Consider the following 22,906-nt stretch of genomic DNA (forward strand, 5'->3'; position numbering starts at 1 on the left):
TGTTAGCCTCAACTGAGTTACAGATCTCTTAAAGTATCTCATATACAAAGTATCCAATATAACAGTAATTATTTCTTTTAGTAAATGAAGGAAAATTTGAAAATACTACCTCATTTGAAGAATTTTCTTGCAAAGTTGACCCAGGAACAATTTCATTTGAATTAACATAATTGCTGACATTTGGAAACAGTTCTTCAAAAGATGTTTTTTGCACTGAGGACAAATCAATCTATAAAAGAATATATTACTCTTTTGTAGAAGCTCAATGTTGCAAAAACAATATTTTTAATTAAAGGAAAGTAGAACTACTCTCTCAATAGAATGATTTTCTTGTGAACTTGACATATGAATAATTTTATCTGAATTAATATAATTGCTGATATTTACAAATACTTCTTCAAAAGATGCATGTTTAACTGGGAACAAGTGAATCTATAAAGAAGAATACAAGGCTCTTTAGCTTTAAAATTATTTTTTAAATAGGAATTTTCATTTGCTAAAGTACAATTTAATTTATATATATTAAGTGCCTACTAAATGAAATTCACCTACCCAGCAACTACACCTCATGGAATAATTTCTCCTGCTCTTCCCTTAACTGTCAGCCTTCCCCAGTGTTCTACCCTTGCCTTCTTTTTGCCTACCAATTGTACACTAGAGATTTTTAAATCTCTATCTCTTTCCTGAGCACCATAACCATATCATTATCAGGTTACTTAAATCACCACATATTTCTACATCAAATTCAAAATATTTAAAACCAAAGTCATGATCCATACTCTTTAGTTCGGGATTCCAAGAAGCTTTGCCATGTTGACTATCCAGATCAGACTAGATCTGGCCTGAACCTAGGCTACAACACATGTATGTGTGCCCAAAATGAATTATCAACTGTGCTGGGTAGGGAGTGGGGGGCGTCTACCCTTGCCTAGCTCCTCTTCCTTGTAGGAGGACAGAACAACTTCAGGCCTATCAATGTGTATCTTGAAACAGTGTTAGGAAGGTCACATTAAAGTGAGGCCCTAGAAAATGAAAATCTCCAGAAGTCCTTGAGTCAACTGGCCTCCTTTCAGTGTAGTCAGCCAAGGAATGACAGCTTGGAATTGAGGGGAATCTATATGCCTCATTTGGTGTAGAAGAACCAAAGGGCAATTAATCTCAGACTCATTTGGTAACAAAATGTAGACCTTAAAATGTTAAGCCATTAAGTGTTCTCAAAAGTATTTTTATTTATTAAAAGACACTGGTATTTACCTACAGAATGGGAGAAAATATTTGAAAATCATTTATCTGATAAGGGTCTAGTATCTAGAACATATAAAGAACACTTACAACTCAACAATAAAAAGACAAATAACCTAACTTTTAAATGAGCAAAGGATCTGAGTAGACATTTCTCCAAAGAAGATATACAAAGGGCCAATAAGCTCCATTACAAAATCACAATGAGATACAACTTCACACCCCAAAAGATGGATGATAGTAAGTGTTGGTAAGAATATAGACAAATCAGAACACTCATACACTGCTGCTGGGAATGTAAAACTATTCAACCACTTTGGAAAACAGTCTATCAATTCCTCTAATGATCAACCATAGAGTTACCATATAACCCTTCAATTTTACTTCTAGGTATATACTCAAGAGAAATGAAAACATATATCCACACAAAAGCTTGTACCTGAATGTTTATGGCAGCTTTATTCATAATAGTCCAAAGGCAGAAATAACCCAAATGGCCATGAACACAATAGAATATTGTTTGGCCATGAAAAGGAAAGAAGTATTGATACCTTGAAAACATTATGCTAAGTAAAAGAAGTTAGTCACAAAAGACTACATATTATATGATTTTATTCATATAAAATGTCCAGGAAATCTACTGAGACGGAAAGTGGATTAGTGGTTGCTTGGGGCCAGATAGTGGGATGGAGGAATAAGGGGATAATAGTAATGGTTAAAGGGTACAGGGTTTGTTTCTGAGGTGATAAAAATGTTCTAAAATTGACTGGGGTGATAATGGCACATATTTGTGAATATACTAAAAAATGCTGAAATTTATACTCTAAATAGGTGAACTGTACCTCAATAAAGCTGTTTTTAAAAGTCCACCACAAAAAAAGTATTAAAAATACAGGTACCATGTAACCGATTAATTCTTCTTCCACTTATAGGAAAACATATATCCATACAAAGACTTGTACACGAACACTCATAGCACTATTATTCATCCAAATGCCCATAAACTGATGAATTAGAAAATAAAATGTGGTATATCCTTATAATGGGATATTATTCAGCCATAAATAAGGAACAAGGTACTGATAAATGCTGTAACATGGATGAATCTTGAAAATATTGTAAGTGAAAGCAGCTAGACACAAAAGGCCACGTACTGTATGATACAATTTATATGAAATGGCCACTTATTAATAAGCAAACCTAAAGACACAGAAAGTAGATTAGTAATTTCCAGGAGCTGAAGCGTGAGATGGGGGGAATGGTAAGTGACTGCTAAGGGGGTGATAAAAAATGTTCCTAAAAATGTTCCTAAATGTTCCTAAATTAGGGGGTAATGGCTGCACAACCTTCTGAGTATACTAAAAGTCACTGAATTCACACTTTAGTAAGGTGAATTTTATAAAATGTGAATTATAGCTTAATTTTAAAAAGATGTTGGTATTTACAAAATAGTCAATAGATTAGTTTTGTAGGGGAAAAAACTCATTTTTAAACACATTTCTCATATATACATTTTAACCCAAAATATAAAACAAAAATGAATAAAAAGTGGAAGTCATTTTCTAGAAAAAGTATTAATCTTTAGAACACTGGAAAGATTATGAGCAGAGTGTTCACAGACACCTTTTTCCCATCTTGAAAAAGTGATCTTTGGTTAACTCTCCAGCTCTGTTCCACTAGGATAAAGGTAAGAATGTCAACTGTATTACTAGGTAACATTGCTTAGGGTAAAAATGGTATCTGATTGAGAAATTGCATCTGGACTGGGAGGAACTATACGTGCACTATAAGTAAATAAATACTAGAAAAGGCACCATATTTTGGTCTTCCCTGACTCTTGTAATTAGGCATATCCCTTGTGGGGACCCTGGAAGCTACACCTATGTGTTATTACAAAAGATACTGGATCTCATCTCCTTATATCTGAACTGTCCCCAGACTGCTACGTAAGCTACTACATGGACTTCTGTGAGGACTGCTCCTGCTAAAGAGGAACATCTGATCCTGCTCTGCTTGCAAGCTGTATACCTGCTGTTTAGTTGAACCTAAGAAGAACCCTGGCTGAGTAAGAGCTAAATTATAGATTCTTAGAAGAAAACACAGGGAGAAACCTTCATGACACTGCATTTAATAATGAATTCTTGGATATGACACAAAAGCAAAGGCAACAAAAACAACAACAAAAGATAAACTGGACTACATAAAAATTTAAAATTTTTCTGCATCAAAGGACACTATCAACAGAATGAAAAGGTAACCCACAAAATGGGAGAAAATATTTGCAAACCATATATCTGATAAGGGGTTAATATCTAGAATACATAAAGAACTCCTACAATTGAACAACAAAAAAATAAACAACCTGATTTTTTAAATGAGCAAAGAACTTGAAAAGACATTTCTCAAAAGAAGATATAAAAATGGCCAATAAGCATATGAAAAGATGCTCAACATCACAAGCCATTAGGGAAATACAAATCAAAACCACAAGGAGAGAGAGGAGCTTCAAGAAGGCAGAGGAGTAAGACGTGGAGATCACCTTCCTCCCCACAAATACATCAGAAATACATCTACATGTGGAACAACTCCTACAGAACACTTACTGAACGCTGGCAGAAGAACTCAGACCTCCCAAAAGGCAAGAAACTCCCCACGTACCTGGTTTGAGCCGTGTGTATGACAGGCTCTTGGTGCTCCAGCCAGGTGTCAGGGCTGTGCCTCTGAGGTGGGAGAGCCAAGTTCAGGACACTGGTCCACAAGAGACCTCCCAGCTACACATAATATCAAACGGTGAAAATCTCCCAGAGATCTCCATCTCAACGGCAAGACCCAGCTCCACTCAACGACCAGCAAGCTACAGTGCTGGACACCCTATGTCAAACAACTAACAAGACAGGAATACAACCCCACCCATTAGCAGAGAGGCTGCCTCAAATCATAATAAGGCCACAGACACCCCAAAACACACCACTAGACGTGTACCTGCCCACCAGAAAGACAAGATCCAGCCTCATCCACCAGAACACAGGCACTAGTCCCCTCCACCAGGAAGCCTATACACAACACACTGAACCAAACTTAGCCACTGGGGGCAGACACCAAAAACAACGGGAACTACGAGCCTGCAGCCTGCGAAAACGAGACCCCAAACACAGTAAGTTAAGCAAAATGAGAAGACAGAAAAACACACAGCAGATGAAGGAGCAAGGTAAAAACCCACCAGACCTAACAAATGAAGAGGAAATAGGCAGTCTACCTGAAAAAGAATTCAGAATAATGAAAGTAAAGATGATCCAAAATCTTAGAAATATGATGGAGAAAATACAAGAAACGTTTAACAAGGACCTAGAAGAACTAAAGAGCAAACAAACAGTGATGAACAGCACAATAAATGAAATTAAAAATTCTCTAGAAGGGATCAATAGCAGAATAACTAAGGCAGAAGAACAGATAAGTGACCTGGAAGATAAAATAGTGGAAATAACTACTGCAGAGCAGAATAAAGAAAAAAGAATGAAAAGAATTGAGGACAGTCTCAGAGACCTCTGGGACAACATTAAACGCACCAGCATTCGAATTATAGGGGTCCCAGAAGAAGAAGAGAAAAAGAAAGGGACTGAGAAAATATGGGAAGAGATTATAGTTGAAAACTTCCCTAATATGGGAAAGGAAATAGTTAATCAAGTCCAGGAAGCACAGAGAGTCCCATACAGGATAAATCCAAGGAAAAACATGCCAAGACACATATTAATCAAGCTATCAAAAATTAAATACAAAGAAAAAATATTAAAAGCAGCAAGAGAAAAACAACAAATAATGCACAAGGGAATTCCCATAAGGTTAACAGCTGATCTTTCAGCAGAAACTCTGCAAGCCAGAAGGGAGTGGCAGGACATATTTAAAGTGATGAAGGGGAAAAACCTACAACATAGATTACTCTTCCCAGCAAGTATCTCATTTAGATTTGATGGAGAAACCAAAACCTTTACAGACAAGCAAAAGCTAAGAGAATTCAGCACCACCAAACCAGCTTTACAACAAATGTTAAAGGAACTTCTCTAGGCAGGAAACACAAGGGAAGAAAAACACCTACAATAACAAACCCAAAACAACGTAGAAAATGGTAATAGGAACATACATATCAATAACTACCTTAAATGTAAATGGATTAAAGGCTCCAATCAAAAGTCATAGACTGGCTGAATGGATACAGAAACAAAACCCATATATATGCTGTCTACAACAAACCCACTTCAGACCTAGGGACACATACAGAGTGAAAGCGAGGGGAGGGAAAAAGATATTCCATGCAAATGGAAATCAAAAGAAAGCTGGAGTAGCAATTCTCATATCAGACAAAATAGACTTTAAAATCAAGACTATTAAAAGAGACAAAGAAGAACACTACATAACAATCATGGGATCAATCCAAGAAGAAGATATAACAATTGTAAATACTTATACACCCAACATAGGAGCACCTCAATACATAAGGCAAATACTAACAGCCATAAAAGGGGAAATCGACAGTAACACAATCATAGTAGGGGACTTTAACACCCCACTTTCACCAATGGATAGATCATCCAAAACGAAAGCAAATAAGGAAACACAAGCTTTAAATGATACATTAAACAAGACGGACTTAATTGATATTTATAGGACATTCCAACCAAAATCAACAGAATACACTTTCTTCTCAAGTGCTCATGGAACCTTCTCCAGGATAGATCATATCTTGGGTCACAAATCAAGCCTTGGTAAACTTAAGAAAATTGAAATTGTATCAAGTATCTTTTCTGACTACAACGCTATAAGACTAGATATCAATTACAGGAAAAAATCTGTAAAAAATACAAACACATGGAAGCTAAACAATACACTACTTAATAACCAAGAGATCACTGAAGAAATCAAAGAGGAAATCAAAAACTACCTAGAAACAAATGACAATGAAAACACGATGACGCAAAACCTATGCGATGCCGCAAAAGCAGTTCTAAGAGGGAAGTTTATAGCAATACAATCCTACCTTAAGAAACAAGAAACATCGTAAATAAACAACCTAACCTTACACCTAAAGCAATAAGAGAAAGAAGAACAAAAAAACCCCAAAGTTAGCAGAAGGAAAGAAATCATAAAGATCAGATCAGAAATAAATGAAAAAGAAATGAAGGAAACAATAGCAAAGATCAATAAAACTAAAAGCTGGTTCTTTCAGAAGATAAACAAAATTGATAAACCATTAGCCAGACTCATCAAGAAAAAAAGGGAGAAGATGCAAATCAATAGAATTAGAAATGAAAAAGAAGTAACAACTGACACTGCAGAAATACAAAGGATCATGAGAGATTACTACAAGCAACTATATGCCAATAAAATGGAAAACCTGGAAGAAAGGGACAAATTCTTAGAAATGCACAACCTTCCGAGACTGAACCAGGAAGAAATAGGAAATATGAACAGACCAATCACAAACACTGAAAGTGAAACTGTGATTAAAAATCTTCCAACAAAAAAGAGCTCAGGACCAGATGGCTTCACAGGTGAATTCTATCAAACATTTAGAGAAGAGCTAACATCTGTCCTTCTGAAACTCTTCCAAAATATAGCAGAGGGAGGAACACTCCCCAACTCATTCTATGAGGCCACCATCACCCTGATACCAAAACCAGACAAAGATGTCACAAAGAAAGAAAACTACAGGCCAATATCACTGATGAACATAGATGCAAAAATCCCCAACAAAATACTAGCAAACAGAATCCAACAGCACATTAAAAGGATCATACACCATGATCAAGTGTGTTTATCCCAGGAATGCAAGGATTCTTCAATATATGCAAATCAATCAATGTGATACAACATATTAACAAATTGAAGGAGAAAAACCATATGATCATCTCAATAGATGCAGAAAAAGCTTTCGACAAACTTCAATACCCATTTATGATAAAAGCCCTGCAGAAAGTAGGCATAGAGGGAACTTACCTCAACATAATAAAGGCCATATATGACAAACCCACAGCCAACATCATCCTCAATGGTGAAAAACTGAAACCATTTCCACTAAGATCAGGAACAAGACAGGGTTGCCCACTCTCACCATTACTATTCAACATAGTTTTGGACGTTTTAGCCATAGCAATCAGAGAAGAAAAAGAAATAAAAGGAATCCAAATTGGAAAAGAAGAAGTAAAGCTGTCACTGTTTGCAGATGACATGATACTATACATAGAGAATCCTAAAGATGCTACCAGAAAACTACTAGAGCTAATCAATGAATTTGGTAAAGTAGCAGGATACAAAATTAATGCACAGAAATCTCTTGCATTCCTACACACCCATGATGAAAAATCTGAAAGTGAAATTAAGAAAACACTCCCGTTTACCATTGCAACAAAAAGAATAAAATATCTAGGAATAAACCTACCTAAGGAGACAAAAGACCTGCATGCAGAAAATTATAAGACACTGATGAAAGAAATTAAAGATGATACAAACAGACGGAGAGATATACCATGTTCTTGGATTGGAAGAATCAACATTGTGAAAATGACTATACTACCCAAAGCAATCTACAGATTCAGTGCAATCCCTATCAAATTACCACTGGCATTTTTCACAGAACTAGAACAAAAAATTGCACAATTTGTATGGAAACACAAAAGACTCCGAATAGCCAAAGCAATCTTGAGAAAGAAAAACAGGAGCTGGAGGAATCAGGCTCCCTGACTTCAGACTATACTACAAAGCTACAGTAATCAAGACAGTATGGTACTGGCACAAAAACAGAAATATAGATCAATGGAACAGGATGGAAAGCCCAGAGATAAACCCATGCACATATGGTCACCTTATCTTTGATAAAGGAGGCAAGAATATACAGTGGAGAAAAGATAGCCTCTTCAATAAGTGGTGCTGGGAAAACTGGACAGCTACATGTAAAAGAATGAAATTAGAACACTCCCTAACACCACACACAAAAATAAACTCAAGATGGATTAAAGACCTAAATGTAAGGCCAGACACGATCAAACTCTTAGAGGAAAACATAGGCACAATACTCTATGACATACATCACAGGAAGATCCTTTTTGATCCACCTCCTAGAGAAATGGAAATAAAAACAAAAAATAAACAAATGGGACCTAATGAAACTTAAAAGCTTTTGCACAGAAAAGGAAACCATAAAGAAGACGAAAAGACAACCCTCAGAATGGGAGAAAATATTTGCAAATGAAGCAACTGACAAACGATTAATCTCCAAAATTTACAAGCAGCTCATGCAGCTCAGTATCAAAAAAACATCAACCCAATCCAAAAATGGGCAGAAGACCTAAATAGACATTTCTCCAAAGAAGATATACAGATTGCCAACAAACACATGAAAGAATGCTCAACATCATTAATCATTAGAGAAATGCAAATCAAAACTACAATGAGATATCATCTCACACCGGTCAGAATGCCCATCACAAAAAATCTACAAACAATAAATGCTGGAAAGGGTGTGGAGAAAAGGGAACCCTGTTGCACTGTCGGTGGGAATGTAAATTGATACAGCCACTATGGAGGACAGTATGGAGGTTCCTTAAAAAACTAAAAATAGCACTACCATACAACCCAGCAATCCCACTACTGGGCATATACCCTGAGAAAACCATAATTCAAAAAGAGTCATGTACCACAATGGTCATTGCAGTTCTATTCACAATAGCCAGGACATGGAAGCAACCTAAGTGTCCATCAACAGATGAATGGATAAAGAAGATGTGGCACATATATACAATGGAATATTACTCAGCCATAAAAAGAAACGAAATTGAGTTATTTGGAGTGAGGTGGATGGACCTAGAGTCTGCCATACAGAGTGAAGTAAGTCAGAAAGAGAAAAACAAATACCGTATGCTAACACATATATATGGAATCTAAAAAAAAAAAAAAAAACTTGTCATGAAGAACCTAGGGGCAAGACGGGAATAAAGATGCAGACCTACTAGAGAATGGACTTGAGCATATGGGGAGGGGGAAGCGTAAGCTGGCACAAAGTGAGAGAGTGGCATGGACATATATACACTACCAAATGTAAAACCTATAGCTAGTGGGAAGCAGCTGCATAGCACAGGGAGATCAGCTCGGTGCTTTGTGACCACCTAGAGGGGTGGGATTGGGAGGGTGGGAGGGAGGGAGATTCAAGAGGGAAGAGATATGGAGATGTGTGTATATGTATGGCTGATTCACTTTGTTGTAGAGCAGAGGCTAGCACACCATTGTAAAGCAATTATACTCCAATAAAGATGTTTAAAAAAAAACACAAGGAGATACCATCTCACATCTATTAGTTTTTAAAAAACACAGAAAATAACAAGTGTTAGCAAGGATGTAGAGAAATTGGAACCTTTGTAAATTGTGGTGGGAATGTAAAATAGTGAAACCGACATGGAAAACAGTATGGTGGCTCCTCAAAAAGGTAAAAAGTGAATTACTATAGAATCTAGCAATTCCACTTCAAGTAATATACCCAAAAGAATTGAAAGCAGGGTCACAAAGAGATATTTTTACACCCATGTTCATAGCAGCATTATTCACAATAGCCAAAAGATGGAAGCAACTAAATGCCCATAGACAGAAGAATGGATAAACAAAATGTGGTATATTCATACAATGTAATATTATTTAGCCTTTAAAAAGGAAGTAAATTCTGACACATGCTACAACATGGATAATCCTTGAAGACATCATGCTAAGTGAAATAAGTCAGTCACAAAAAAGACAAATACTGTATGATTCCATTTATATGAAGTACCTAGAACAGTCAGATTCATAGAGACAGAAAGTAGAATGGTGGTAACAAGGGACTGGGGGAGGAAGGAATGGGGAGTTATTGTTTAATGGGTATGAAATTTCAGTTTTGCAAGATGAAAAATTTCTCAGTATGGTTGGTGGTGATGGTTGCACAACAATGTGAATGTACTTGAACTGTATATTTAAAAATGGTTAAAATGGTAAATTTTATGTTATATATATTTTGCCACAATAAAAAAAATTTTTTAAAAAAGAAAGAAATCTTTCTTTCATGTATAGCAGTATATAGAGTACTTCCAGTGAAAGTATGTTTATGCAACAGAAATTACAGTCATTATTGTCTATGTGCGATATTCCCCTGGTCTAAGAGAAATAGAATAATGGGAAGAACAGGGAGCCAGAAAATAGATACTACAAGTGCCAAATGCTAGTAACACTTACCATTAAACCAGCTGTTTGTGAAGACGGAGTACTTGTTAACAGGCCTCTGCTTTTCTTATCAGAAGTACTGGAAGTTGTGTTCTATCAGTATTTTGTGAAACAGGGAATTGAATAGCAGAAAGAAATAAAATACCTTAATACAGTACAAACAAAATTTTAATAGTATACTATATCATATGTCATAGTAATAAAATTTTAATATGCTAATTAAATTTTAAAACACTAGACAGGAAACTAAAGAATTTTTTGTCTTGAGCTAGGTCAAACAACTTACAAAAGAACTCTTTGTGGTAAAAATGATATATCTCTGAATAGGTGTCATTATATGCTGCCAAGCCTGGAACCCAAACTCATAAAACCTGAACATCACAGGGAAGTTGTGTTAGGTTTCTTTTTTCTTTCTTTCGTCTTTTCTTTCTTGAACTCTTTCTTTCTGGCTTAAAATCTCTTAAACTAGTTGTTCAAGACATAATCTGGAATATTTATTAGGAAGATTTTATCAAAAAAATTATAGGTATATTTACCTAGTACACTAAATATGTTAGTTCTCTAATTTATTACCTATATAATCTTTTAATTTGTTCATCTGAACAATAGGGATTATTCTACTCTAGGAATTGCCATGCAAAGGTTACAAATAATACATGCTGTTCCACTGCAGGGAATGCAGTTAGCTGATAGTGCCCAGCTGCAACACCTTTAGAATCTGCTTCAGCTTTTAGGTTGAGGCCATCATCTTCTTGGGCAAGCCTCAGCCAACATCTAAGCATAGCAGCCCAACATAATATTCCTGTAATGGACAATCCTTGCTCCAGACCTCTCCACTGGGAGAGCCTTTGTCAGATCTGCATTGAAGACTGAGGCTATTCCAGCCCAATCTTCCTTCTTCCCTGCTTTCCTTTCTCAGGTATTACCCCCTCCAATATGCCACTTGAACTCTTAATTCTGCCGGAATAATCTCTTCCCAGTGGTCTCAAGTGACACAATTGTCAACAGTCAATCCATTTAAAAAACATCTGCCTGTATAAAGCAGGCAGTATATAGATTCTCTGCATTTGTTCCTAGATTTGCTAAGACATTAATGCATACCTAAATTTTCCTAATAAGTACATATTCTTTTTATAGTCTTTTCAAGAATTAGTCAATAAAAGGCCAGTGCTTACCAACGCAGGTTTGAGGGGCTGAGGCAGCAGAACTTTAGCAACTGATCTACCTGCACTGCTCTCTACAAAAGACCACTGGTGAGATGATGAAACCTTGATATTTAGGTGATGAGAGCTTAATGTTGTTTGAAAATTTGTATCTCTAGGTTCAGGATCTTTTTCAGGCTGAAACAAATTCAGAATCATAAAACACATTTCACAATGCTATAAAAACATTTGTATCATCTCTCAGATGTCCTATTTTTATTGTTTTATATTTATGTGTGTTATAATTGTTATAATTAAAATGGGATATATATTTCTATCTATAATTCCCTCAACTTGAAAGAAAGTTTTAAACTTAAAGATAAAAGTTTTTTTTTTAAAAAGTAAGGATTTTAATATATTTAAGGAAAAAAAATCTGTTGAAAGACAAAATAGTCTGAATTTTACTCAGCTCAAAAAATTGTCCTACCACATTTACGGTAACATCTCCCAAACAGTATTCTGTGAAAAGAATAATGATAATAAGATCTATTTATTTGTCACTATTTAAAACTAAATTTTAGAGAAAACATTAAATATATTTATATAAATATCTTTATTATGCAATAATCTTCATTTAAGAAACAAAAAGTCCTTTCTAAGACATCAGGAAGCTGCAACTACAAGAAAGTGTATTGCTTTACCAACTAGTCCCTGCACTGAAAACTGTTCAGTGACTGCTTGTCCTAAGTTATGTGACTTGTCTTATGCTTTCAAGATGTGTTTATAATAATATTCAGGGACTTCCCTGGTGGTTAAGAATCCACCTGCCAATGCAGGGGACATGGGTTCGAGCCTTGGTCCAGGAAGATCCCACATGCCGTGGAGCAGCTAAGCCCGTGCGCTACAACTACTGAGCCTGTGCTCTAGAGCCCACGAGCCACAACTACTGAGTCCGTGTGCCACAACTACTGAAGCCCACGTGCCTAGAGCCCATGCTACGCAACAAAGACAAGCCACCACAATGAGAAGCCTGCGCACTGCCAACGAAGAGTAGCCCCTGCTCACTGCAACTAGAGAAAGACCGTGCGCAGCAACGAAGCCCCAACACAGCCAAAAATAAATAAATAAATTAATTAAAATAAATAAATAAAGTATAACAATATTCAAAGTTTAAATATATGCAACATAACTGAGGAGAATGCAATTTGAGAATGACAAGATTTTGAGTTGAGGGTAAGGGGATAAAGAGGATGATAAAGAAAGGGGAGGGGAGGGAAGTAGAAGAGGTATAAGGTATTGATATAGTCCAAGCAAAGAAAGAACAAAGGTATGGAGCAAAGAGTGAGGTACTTACTGTCATCTATTAACTCCTTTCTTTCACTGAAGATTTCACACCTTGCATACAGCCTTTTCTCTCACTCCTGTCATCATTCTCAGCAATTTCATCATTCAAGGGGATAACCCAGCCAACCAACTGGTCTCTAAGTTGCTTGATCTCTGCATTTCCAATAACCTTTTCCCCTCATGGCATTTCATTCACTCTATGATCAAACTTAGCCCTTGCCATCAATAGAAACTACAGAATCAATCAATTCAAATAGCTTCCTATATTTGTCCAACCCCGCATAATTATCTTCAGGAAATAAACTTCCCTGTCATTGAAATCTCCAATTTACTGATCCTACAATGTTATCTCCTCCATGATCTTTCTCCTGTCTTATTCCTTCCTTATCTACCACCAACCATCATTATAACTACTTTCTTATCGCTTTCTCCTCCTATCACAGATGCCTGACAAATCCCCAGCCTGATGAACCCTAACATCAATATCCACTGTACCGCCAGTGCAATTAAGTGTTGGAGAAAATTATACAATGTGGCATACCAACAGCACCACAAACTCAAAAGGAGTAGCCACAGATTGGCACCTCTTCTACACTTCTCTAGTTTCTCATGACTATTTCAAAATCACCCAATTTTCCTTAAACCTCTAGCCTCCTTCCTTCTACCATCTGCAACTGACATCTTTGGCTCACCCTTCCCTGCAACAATAAAAGACATCAAACAGCATCCAACTACTCACTCGAGACTCATAATTTTGGGGGCCCAGTGCAAAATAAAATTGTGGGGCCCCAATGTTTAAAAGCTATTTAAAATGTCAAGATGGTGAAAACAGAGCATTAAATGAAGCATGGGGTCCTTCTAAGCACAATATCCACCCTGCTACCACTATATCTACAAGTATACCACAATAGAAATCTCCCTCCTCTTTTAAATGCCAGTTCCTCCACTGGTATTCTGGATCTCATCCTTCCTCATCTTTTCAAGGACTTCTCTCCTCCATATAATAGTATAGGGAAGCTGTTTGTTTGTTTTTTTTTAAATAGCTTTATTGAGATATAACTCACCATAAAATTCACCCATTTAAAGGGTAAAATTCAATGGTTTTTAATACATTCACAGGGTTGTGCAATCATCACCACAGCCTATTTTAGAACATTTTTGTCCCCACTAAAAGGAACCCCATAACCACTAGCAGTCAATCTCCATTCCATCCCCATCAGCCCTAAGTAACTACTAATCTATGGCTGTCTTTATATATTTGCCTATCCTGGACACTTCCTATAAATGGAGTCATATAATACGCGGCCTTTTGTGACTGGCTTATTTCACAGTGCACAGTTTTTTCAAGGTTCATCCAAGTTGTAGCATGTATCAGTGCTTCATTGGTTTTCATTGCCAAATAATATTCTATTGTATGGATATACCACATTTTATTTACCCATTCATCAGGAGATGGACACTGGTGTTGTTTCCACTTTTTGCCTGTTGTGAATAAATGCTGTCAAGAACATTCATGTTTAAGTTTTCGTAAGGATGTATGCTTTTATTTCTCCTGGGTATAAACCTAAGAGTAGAATTGCTGAGTCCTATGGTAACTCCACGTTTAAAATTTTGAAGAACTGCCAAATTATTTTACAAATCAGCTGTACTATTTTACATTCACACCACAATGTTTGAAGGTTCTCATTTCTCCACATCATCACCAACATTTATTATTGTCTGTCTTGCTTTTTTTTTTTGGCCATACTGTGCAGCTTGCAGAATTGTAGCTCCCCGACCAGGGAATGAACCCGGGCCACAGCAGTGAAAGTGCCGAGTCCTGACCACTGGACCACCATGGAATTCCCTTATCTGTCTTTTTGATTATAGTCATCCTAGTGGATATGAAGTCATACCTCATTGTGGTTTTGATTTGCATTTCCCTAATGACTAAGGATATTGAGCATCTTTTCATGTACTTATTGGCCATCTGCATATCTTCTTCAAAATAATATAAGGAAGTTCTCATAGACCAGCATCCCAGAAATGGTAAAGCTATAGTCAGGAAGAGAAACTTAGGAACACAGCTTTTGAGAAGGGGCAGAACATGCAAGAGCATAAGAAATGGCATTTAATGTAACATGTGACACACAAATTATAAGATGCTTGATTTGTATAGAAAGGTGTGTGTGTGTGTGTGTGTGTGTGTGTGTGAGAGAGAGAGAGAGAGAGAGAGAGAGAGAGAGAGAGATGATGGAGTATGAAACTGAGACAGCATGCATGGAAACAGGAAAGGGAAATGTAACCAGGAGGAAGCAAAGAAGCATGGAAAAGAAAACATAGAATTATGTGGAAGATTCTTCATTGCTTTAGGTTAAAAAAGTGAAATTCAGGTCAACTTCAACTAGATCTCTAGGTCACAGGGAGCTCCAGTTGCCTACTGAGTTACATTCAGCTATTCCTTCTTCTTTCCTTCTATTATTCCCATTAGCCCTCAGAAATGACCCCACATATCCCATCTTTAAAACAAAACAGAATAAATTTCCTCTGACCCTGCCTCTCCCTGTAGTTACTGTTCTTTTCCCCTATTTCCCATCAGAGTTAATCTCTATAGATAATCATTACTTCCTTACTTTATTTTTTTCTTTTTTTCCCACCTTTATTGAGGAATAATTGACAAATATAATAATATATATATTTAAAGCATACAAGTGATAATTTGATATACATATACATTGTGGAATGATTACCAAGATCAAGATAATTAACATATCCATCACCTCACATAGTTAACATTTGTGGAGTGTGCATTGTGAGAAAGCTTAAAATATATTTTCAGCAACTTTTAAAATATACAATACCATATTATTAACTATTGTCACCATGCTAATGTCAGACCCTCAGAACTTATTTTTCTTATAACTGAAAGTTTGTACTGTTTAACCTACATCTCACCATTTCCTCATCCCCAAGACCCTGGCAACCACTGTTCTATTCTCTGTAATGAAATTGGCTTTTTTTCCCCACATATAAGCAATACCATACAGTATTTATCTTTCTCTGGTTTATTTCACTTAGCATAATGCCCTACAGGTTCATACAGATTGTCGCAAATGGCAAGATTTCCTTCTTTTTATGGCTGAATAATATGCCATTTTCTACATCTATATCACATTTTCTTTATCCATTCATCCAATGAAGGACATTTAGGTTGTTTCCATATCTTCGTTATTGTGAATAATGCTGCAATGAACATGGGAGTGCAGATAACTCCTTGAGATACTTATTTCACTTCTTTTGGATACATACCTGGGAGTGAGATTGCTGGATTACATGGTAGTTCTATTTTTAATTTTTTGAGGAACTGTTATATGGTTGTCCATAATGGTTGTACCAATTTACATTCCCGCCAACAGTGTATAAGTGTTCCCTTTTCTCCACATCGTTGTCAACATTTGTTAGCTTTGGCTTTTTGATAACAGCCATCCTAACAGGTTCAAGGTGGTATCTCATTGTGGTTTTGATTTGCATTTCCCTTATGATTAGTGATATTGAGCACATTTTCATGTACCTATCGACCACCTGTATATGCTCTTTGGGAAAATGTCTATTCAGGTACTTTGTCCATTTAAAAATTGAATTTTTTGCTTTTTGCTGTTGAGTTATATAGGTTCTTTATATATTTTGGATATTAACCCCTTAGAAGATATGTGATTTACAAATATTTTCACTCGTTCTGTCGGTTACCTTTTAAATTTACTGACTGTTCCTTTTCTGTGCAGAAGTTCTTTAGTTTGATGTAGTCCCACTTGTTTATTTTAGCTTTTGTTGTGTGTTCCTTTGGTGTCTTATCAAAGAAATCATTGCCAAGACCCATGTCAAGCTTTTTCCCTACGTTTTCTTCTTGGAGTTTTAGGGTTTCAGGTCTTATATGTAAGTCTTGAATCCATTTCGAGTTAATTTTTGTGACTAATGTAAGATGGGGTTCCAGTTTCATTCCTTTGCATGTGGATATCCAGTTTCCCTATTACCAGTTATCGAAGATACTATCCTTTCCCCATTTTATGTTCTTGGCACCCTTGTCAAAAATCAATTGGCTATATGTGTGTAGGTTTATGTGTGTGCTCTCTACTGGTCTATGTGCCTCTTTTTATGCCAGTACCATACTGTTTTCATTTCTATAGTTTTGTAATATAAATTGAAAACAAGAAATGTGATGTCTCCAGCTATTTTCTTTCTCAAGATTGCTTTAGCTATTTCAGTTCTATTATGGTTCGATACAAATTTTAGAATAGTTTTTCTATTTCTGTGAAAAATGCCATTGGAATTTTGATAGGGATTGCACTGAATCTGTTGATCACTTTGGATAGTATGGACATTTTCACAACACTAATTCTTCCAATCCAAGAATACGGGTTATCTTTCCATTTATTTCTGTCTTTTTCAAATACTTTCATCAATGTCTTACAGTTTTCAGTGTACAGGTCTTTTACTTTCTTGGTTAAATTTATCTCTAAGTATTTTATTGTTTTTGATGCTATTGTAAATGGGATTTTAAAAGGAAAAACCTGTTTTACCTCTTATGAGTCTTTCTCCTGTGAGTCTACTTTACTACTCACACAAAACCCGCACAGTCTGGTCACCAAATGTGTGTGGGGGTTTCCCCACAACAAGTAATTCTCTACAACGCCAGCTAGGCAGCCTACAGTTCAACTCAATTCTAACACTATCTTCCTGGGGATAGTGTCAGATCCCACAGGTTAAGGGCTCAGTCTCACAAGACTGCTCCCATCCTACTTCAGATGACAATCGTGAGTGGTAGGTTACCCACAACTTCTGTCTGATTTGGATACAAATCAGAGGTTCCCGTCACCCCCACCTCAGGTTTGATTAATTTGCTAGGGCAGCTCACAGAACTGAGGGAAACACTTACTTACATTTACCAATTTATTAAAGGATATATATGAACAGCCAGATAAAAAAAACACATAATGTGAGGTCTGGGAGAGTTCCAAGTGCAGGAGCTTCTGTGCTCCACCTGGAAGCTCTCCGTACCCTCTACTATTGGAACTTTTATGAAGTTTCCTCACATAGTCATGATCAATTATTAACTTCATTTCCAGCCCCTCACCCCTCTCTGGAGAAGGGGAGGCTGTGGGCTGAAAATTCCAAGCTTCTAATCATGGCTTCGTCTTTCTGGTGACCAGTCCCTATACCGGAGCCATCCAGAAGCCCATCCAGATTTGCTTCATTAAAACAAAATATCCACTAGTACTCTTATCACTTAGGAATTTACAAGGTTGTAGGAGTCCTGTGTCAGGAATGAGGTCAAAGACCAAATATTAAAACAAAGAGATGCTCCTAGCATTCTTACACTTAGGAAATTACAAGGGTTTAGGAGTTCTGTGCCAGAAACTGGGGGCAGAGACCAGTATATATATTTTTTCTATTACCTCACAGGATTGCCTTCTAATTTCTCTTTCAGATAGTTTTTTGTTAGTGTATAGAAATGAAACAGATTTTTGTATGTTGATTTTGTATCCTACAATTTTATTGAATTTGTTTATTAGTTCTAAAGGTTTTTGGTGGAGTCTTTATGGTTTTCTTTTTTTTTTTTATGGTTTTCAATATAGGATCAAGTCATCTGTAAACAGAGATAATTTCACTTCTTCCTTTCTTAATTGGATGCCTTTTATTTCTTTTTCTTGCCTAATTGCTCTGGCTAGGACTTCCAATACTATGTTGAATAGAAGTGGCAAGAGTGGGCATCCTTTTCTTATTCTTGATCTTAGAGGAAGGGCTTTGAACTTTTCACCACTGACTATGATGTTAGCTATGTGCTTGTCATATATGGCCTTTATTATGATGAGGTACATTCCTTCTATACCTAATTTAATGAGAGTTTTCATCATGAAAGGATGTTGAATTTTGTCAAATGCTTTTTCAACATCTATTGAAATGATCATATGGTTTTTACCCTTCATTCTGTTAATGTGGTGTATCACATGAATTGATTTCCCTATGTTGAACCATCCTTGAGTCCCAGGGATAAATCTCACTTGATAATGGTATATGGTCCTTTTAATGTATCCTTAAATTTGGTTTGATGGCATTTTGGTGAGGATTTTTACATCTATGTTCAGTGGGGATATTGGCCTGTAATTTTCTTTCAATGCCCTGATCTGAATTTAGTAACCATGGTAATGCTGGCCTCAGAAATGAGTTTGGAAGTGTTCCTCTTCAACTTTTTGGAAGAGTTTGAGAAAGACTCATATTAATTCTTCTTTAAATGTTTGGTAGAATGCACCAGTGAAGCTAGCTGGTTCCTTTTATTTGCTGGGAAATTTTTAATTACTGATTTAATCTCCTTGGCCATTATTGGTCTGTTCAGATTCCCTCTTACTTTGTGATTCGGTCTTGGTAAGTTGTACATTTCTAGGAATTTATCCATATCTTCTAAATTATCAAATTTGTTGATATATAATTATTCATAGAAGTCTGTTATGACCCTCTGCATTTCTGTGGTATCAGTTGTAATGTCTCCTCTTTCATTTATAATTTATTAATTTGAGTCACCTCTCTTTTTTTCTTAGTCTAGATAGAAGTTTCTCAATTGTTTATCTTTTAATGAAACCAACTCTTAGTTTAGTTAATCATTTTTTTGTCTCTCTAGTTTCTATTTCATTTATTTCTGCTCTAATATTTTAATTTTCTTCCTTCTGCTAACTTTGGACTTAGTTTGTTCTTCTTTTTCTAGTTCCTTGAAGTATAAGATTAGGCTGTTACTTGAGGTCTTAATTTTTCTTAATGTAGGTGTTTATCACTATAAACTTCTCTTGTAAAGATGCTTTTGATGTATCCCATAAGTTTTGGTATGTTGTGTTTCCATTTTCATTTGTCTCAAGATATTTTTAATAGCTCTTTTGATTTATTCTTTGACTCATCGGTTTTTCATAAGTATGTTGTTTAATTTCCAAATATTTGAGTTTTTCAGCTTTGCTCTTATTGTTGAGTTTTAGTTTTATACCATTGCAGCCAGAATATATACTTGATATAATTTCAATTTTATTAAGTTTATTAAAGACTTGTTTTGTGACCTAACATATGATCTATTCTGGAGCATGCTTCCTGTGCACTTGAGAAGAATGTGGATTCTACCGTTGTTGGGTGGAATGTTCTATATATGTCTGTTAGGTGCATTTAGTCTGAAGTGTAGTTCAAGCCCATTAGTTCCTCATTGATTTTCAGTCTGGATAATTTATCCATTTTTGAAAGTCAGGTATTGAAGTCCCTTACTCTTATTGCACTGCTGCCTATTTCTGCTTTTAGATCTGTTAATAATTGTTTAATATACTTCAGTGCTTCAAAATTCAGTGAGTATATACTTACAATTGTTATATCCTCTTGATGAACTGACCCCTTTATCATTATATAATGGCATTCTTTGTCTCTTATTACAGCTTTTGACTTAAAAATCTATTTTGTCTCATATAAGTATAGCTACCCTTGTTCTATTTGGGTTTCTATTTGTATGGAATAACTTTGTCCATCCCTTCACTTTCAGCCTTAGTGTCCTTAAAGCTTAAGTGGGTCTCTAGTAGACAGCATATTGTTATTTTTTTTTCATTTAGCTGCTCTATATCTTTTAAATGAAGAATTTAAAACATTTACATTTAGAATAATTACTGAGAGGTGCAGACTTATTGCTAGTAAGGACTATCACCATTTTGTTAATTGCTTTCTGATTATCTTATAGTTCCTTTGTTCCTTTCTTCCTCTATTGCTGTCTTTCTTTGTGAATTGATGTTTTTCTTCTAGTGGTATGCTTTGATTCTTTTCTCTTTATCACTGTGTATCTCTCACAGATTTTTGCTTTTTGATTACCTAAGGCATTCATAATACATCTTATAATAGTCTACTTTAAGCTGAAAACAAATTAACTTCAATTGCATTAAAAAGTTTTACACATTTACTTTCCCCTCCACACACACATTTTATATTGTTTCTGTCCCAATTTGCTTCTTTATATATTTTATACTTCCTCAATTTCCATAACTCTTTAACCTATTCCAATCTAGTTTCCTTATCCACTAAAATTATTTTGCCAAAGTCATCAATTTCCTTCTTGATCCTAAATGCAATTGACTTTTAAAAAATTAACAAACTTCATATTTTACAGCAGTTTGAGGTTCACAGCAAAACTCAGCTGAATGTACAGAGTTCCCATATACCCCTTTGTGCCCAATCATGCACAACCTCCCCTACTATTGACACACTACACCACAGTGGTACATTTGTTAAGATAGATAAACCTATACTGACATGTTATTTTCCTTCTCCCTGAAGAACTTTAAATAGTTCTTACAAGGCAGGCCTACTGGCAACAAATTCCCTCAATTTTTGTTTGTCTGAGAAAGTATGTATTTCTCCTCCACTTTTGAAGGATAACTTCACAGGGTACTGAATTCTAGTTGGTGGTTGTCTTCTCTCAATACTTTAAATATTTCACTTCACTCTCTTCTTGCTTGAATGGTTTCTGAGGAGAGGTATGTAAATCTTATCTTTGCTCTTCTATAGGTAAGGTGTTTTTCCTTCTGGCTTCTTTCAAGATATTTTCTTTGTTTGATTTTCTGATGTTCAAATCTGATATTTCTATATGTAGTTTTGGGGGCATTTATCCTGCTTTGTATTCTCTTAATTTCCTGGATCTGTGGTTTAATGTCTGACATTTTAATTTGGGAAAATTTTTAGTCATTATTGTTTCAAATGTTGCTTCTGTTCCTTTCTCTGTTTCTTTCCATCTGGAATTCTAATTATATATATGTCACACCTTTTGTAGTTGTCCCACAGTTCTTTTTTTTTTTTTTTTTAGTCCTTTTTTCTCTTTGCTTTTCAGTTTGGGAAGTTTCTATTGTCATGTCCTCAAACTCAGATATTCTTTCCTCAGCTATGTCTATTCTACTACTGAGTCCATCGAAGGCATTCTTCATTCCTGCTATAGTGTTTTTGATCTCTAGCACTCCTTTGATTATTTCTTAGAATTTCCATCTCTCTGCTTATATTGCATGTTGTCTACTTTTTCCTATAACTGCCTTAGCATATTAATCATATTTATTTTACATTTCTGGTCTGATCATTCTAACACTACCACCACATCTGACTCTGGCTCTGATGCTTATCCAGCCTCTTTAAACAGTAATTTTTGCCCTTTAGTTAATGGCTTGTAATTTTTTGCTAAAATGTGGACATGATGTACTGGGTAATAGCAACTGTGGTGAATACGTCTTTAGTAATGTACTGATAAATTGTAGGGATGGGGAAGCATTCTACAGTTCTATGATTAGGTCTCAGTCTTTTATTGAGCCTGTGACCCTGGACTGCAAACATCACCGGTTCTTCTCAGTTTTTTCCCCCCTTGAGTTGAGACAGGATGGCTAGAAAGGACCATCTTGTAGTAATCGGGTACTTCCATTCGCCCATGTGGAAGGCTAGAGGGAGCTGGGATTGAATAATTTCCTTCCTCCACTTGGAAGGGGAGAGCTGGCTGGAATCAGGTACTTCCCCTCCCCAGGTAGGTTAGGCTCTGATAAAACCCCAGCAAGTTAGGCTATTGTAGAACACTTTCTGTTGAGGGCAGGCTTTGTTAAGAAGAACAGAATATTTTGATGTATTTCAAAATGGTTCCTTTTCCCTTTCCACTACCAGAAGCATGAGGGTATTCTTCTCTGATATTCACGGTGAGGATCTGGTAGAGTTTCTGCAGGTAAAACTCACAGAAGTGTGGAGGTTCCTCTGATGACTGGGTCCCTCTTGAGTTTTTAACTTTCAGAGTTGTCCACACTGAGCCTTCAGCAATTCATCAATCACACTTTTGGGTTTCCCACCCCAGCACTGGTTCACAGGGAGGTTTCTGTTCATGTGTTTCTGCTCTGGTAAGTCATTATTCTCTGTATCCACCTGTC

The 22,906-nt window shown here is 36.0% G+C and overlaps 1 protein-coding gene across 1 annotated transcript in view; it reads right to left on the minus strand.

Moving 5' to 3' along the window:
* MEIKIN (meiotic kinetochore factor) overlaps nt 1-22,906 on the minus strand; it is a 141,977-nt gene that overhangs the window by 77,681 nt on the left and 41,390 nt on the right. The window contains exons 7-9 of the mRNA XM_082380435.1: nt 11,655-11,819; nt 10,492-10,572; nt 110-229 (exon numbers count right to left, since the gene is read on the minus strand). Of these exons, the coding sequence (XP_082236561.1) occupies nt 110-229; nt 10,492-10,572; nt 11,655-11,819 (366 nt within the window). The remainder of the gene's footprint in view (nt 1-109; nt 230-10,491; nt 10,573-11,654; nt 11,820-22,906) is intronic.

Source organism: Balaenoptera borealis (genome assembly GCF_965194805.1).
Source record: "Balaenoptera borealis genome assembly, chromosome: 2".
Classification (NCBI taxonomy): domain Eukaryota; kingdom Metazoa; phylum Chordata; class Mammalia; order Artiodactyla; family Balaenopteridae; genus Balaenoptera; species Balaenoptera borealis.